This window comes from Bison bison, unplaced genomic scaffold (genome assembly GCF_000754665.1).
Source record: "Bison bison bison isolate TAMUID 2011002044 unplaced genomic scaffold, Bison_UMD1.0 scf7180017858235, whole genome shotgun sequence".
NCBI lineage: Eukaryota > Metazoa > Chordata > Mammalia > Artiodactyla > Bovidae > Bison > Bison bison.
In genome coordinates this window covers 12,135-14,045 of record NW_011488808.1, presented here as the reverse complement: position 1 = coordinate 14,045, position 1,911 = coordinate 12,135, and the positions used below count along the sequence as shown (strand labels likewise).

The 1,911-nt window shown below is 35.4% G+C and overlaps 1 protein-coding gene across 1 annotated transcript in view; it reads left to right on the top strand.

Annotated features, from left to right (window-relative positions):
• Nucleotides 1-747, top strand: part of LOC105004913 (olfactory receptor 12D2-like) — a 1,683-nt gene extending 936 nt beyond the window's left edge. Inside the window, exon 2 of the mRNA XM_010862712.1 lies at nucleotides 636-747. Within this exon, the coding sequence (XP_010861014.1) occupies nucleotides 636-747 (112 nt within the window). The remainder of the gene's footprint in view (nucleotides 1-635) is intronic.
• The last annotated feature ends 1,164 nt before the right edge of the window (nucleotides 748-1,911 follow it).

Below are 1,911 nucleotides of genomic sequence, written 5' to 3'. Positions count from 1 at the left end.
TAGGCTCCTCTGTCTATGGTATCCTCCAGGCAAGAATACTGGAGTGGGTTGCCATTTCCTTCTCATATACATAATACCATAAATATTATATTATAATATATATAATGAGGTATATTAGCTAAAAATAGAATACTTGAGTGGATTGGATGAGCTCTTCTTTAAAGTTGACTTATAACACTAATAGTATTGAAACTTAGTCATCTGTTCTCATCATTACCACCATTTTGACCCTCATTTCCATGGCTATCACTGGTTTAATAATGAAGATTCTCACCATCAGCTTTACTATAGTCAGTATCATTTTTTTGTCATTAGCATCACGTTACAAATTACCATCTTCAGCTCTTTCCTTATCAATACTGCCAGTACCATCACCATGAATAAGAGACTGGAAACTGGTTCTACGCATTTTTTCCTTCTTAATGCCTCATTTTTCAGAATCTTCTATTTCTTTGTGTTTTTGTGCTATGTTGATAATTGTGGGAAGTATCATAATGGCATGGTGAATATGTTTTATAAAAATGTCTTCATAAATTTGAGAGTATAATAAATATTTACATTTGAAATGAATGATTGCATAGGTTATATAACACAATACATACACAATGTCTAAAACTTTCTTTAAATTATTCCAGAAAAAAAGGATATCTAGATATTTGGCACAATATTGGCAAAATGTTGATGTCAAAGCAGGATGATAGCTACAGGAGGGTTTACACCACTGTCTGCATTTTTCTGAATGTTTAAAATTTTCTACATTAAACGTTAAAATGAAAAAGTAAAGTGCGTTCGCTTTAAATAATTTTTAAAATATCAATGTCTTTAGGCACAGCAATCAATCCATAAAGAATGTATCAAGGTAAATTCTGAATATCAATAATACTTTTATAGAAAAAAAATTGAATACAACCAAAAATTCCCAATGATAAATGTTTATTTATTTGTAAGTCTCCAGAGCAGACTGTTGGAGTGGGTAGCCTTTCCCTTCTTCAGGGTATCTTCCCAACCCAAGGATCAAACCCAGGTCTCCCACATTGCAGGTGGATTCTTTACCAGCTGAGAACACTAATTTAAGAATGCATTACAATATCAAACAACAATGCAAAAACCGCAACTACTTTTGCACCAAAGATACAGCAGGGCTTCCCCAATGGCCCAGCAGTAAGGAAACTGCCTGCAATGCAGGAAAAGCAGGTTTGAGCCCTAGGTTGGGGAGACCCCTGGAGGAGGGCATGACAACTCCCACTGCAGTGAACCCACTGAACCCACTCCAGTGTTCTTGCTGGGAAAATCTCATGGACAGAGGAGACTGCTGGGTCCATTGGGGCCTAAAGGGCCAGACATGACTTGAGCAACTGAACACAAATGATACAGCAAGAAGTGAAGATACTTTGGAGAGACAAGTCTCATTCTCATAGAGAGAAATATGAATTTTGGGGATCCCAAAATTAAAGAAAATATTTTAACAGTATTACTAACTGTGAAGAGTCAGATTTAGAAAGAACAGAAGCAATACTACTTCTCCCTCTTTCTTTTTTTTTGTTTTCCATAGAACCACAGTAAAAAATTAGTAGAATATTTAAAAGATAATCATCTTTCTGTATGGATCCATGGGATATGACTGGCCCTCATTCCTTAACTGTCATTGCCCAATTTCCTAGCATTTTATACAAAGTTTTTCCAGGGAAGTCCCCAAGATGAGAAAGTATATCCATCTCTCTGTCCCAGGAAATGAAAGGTAATTTAAGAATTCCTGAGGCTCTTGAAACTGTACTGTCTATGGTTCTGAAACTGGGAAAGAAACATAATAAGGAAAGAAAATAGGACCAATGAAAAAAATGGAACTCAAGATAGGAATCCTCCAAGGAGAATTTTCTTATATTGCAAGTATAGAAAGGTAACTTGTTTATT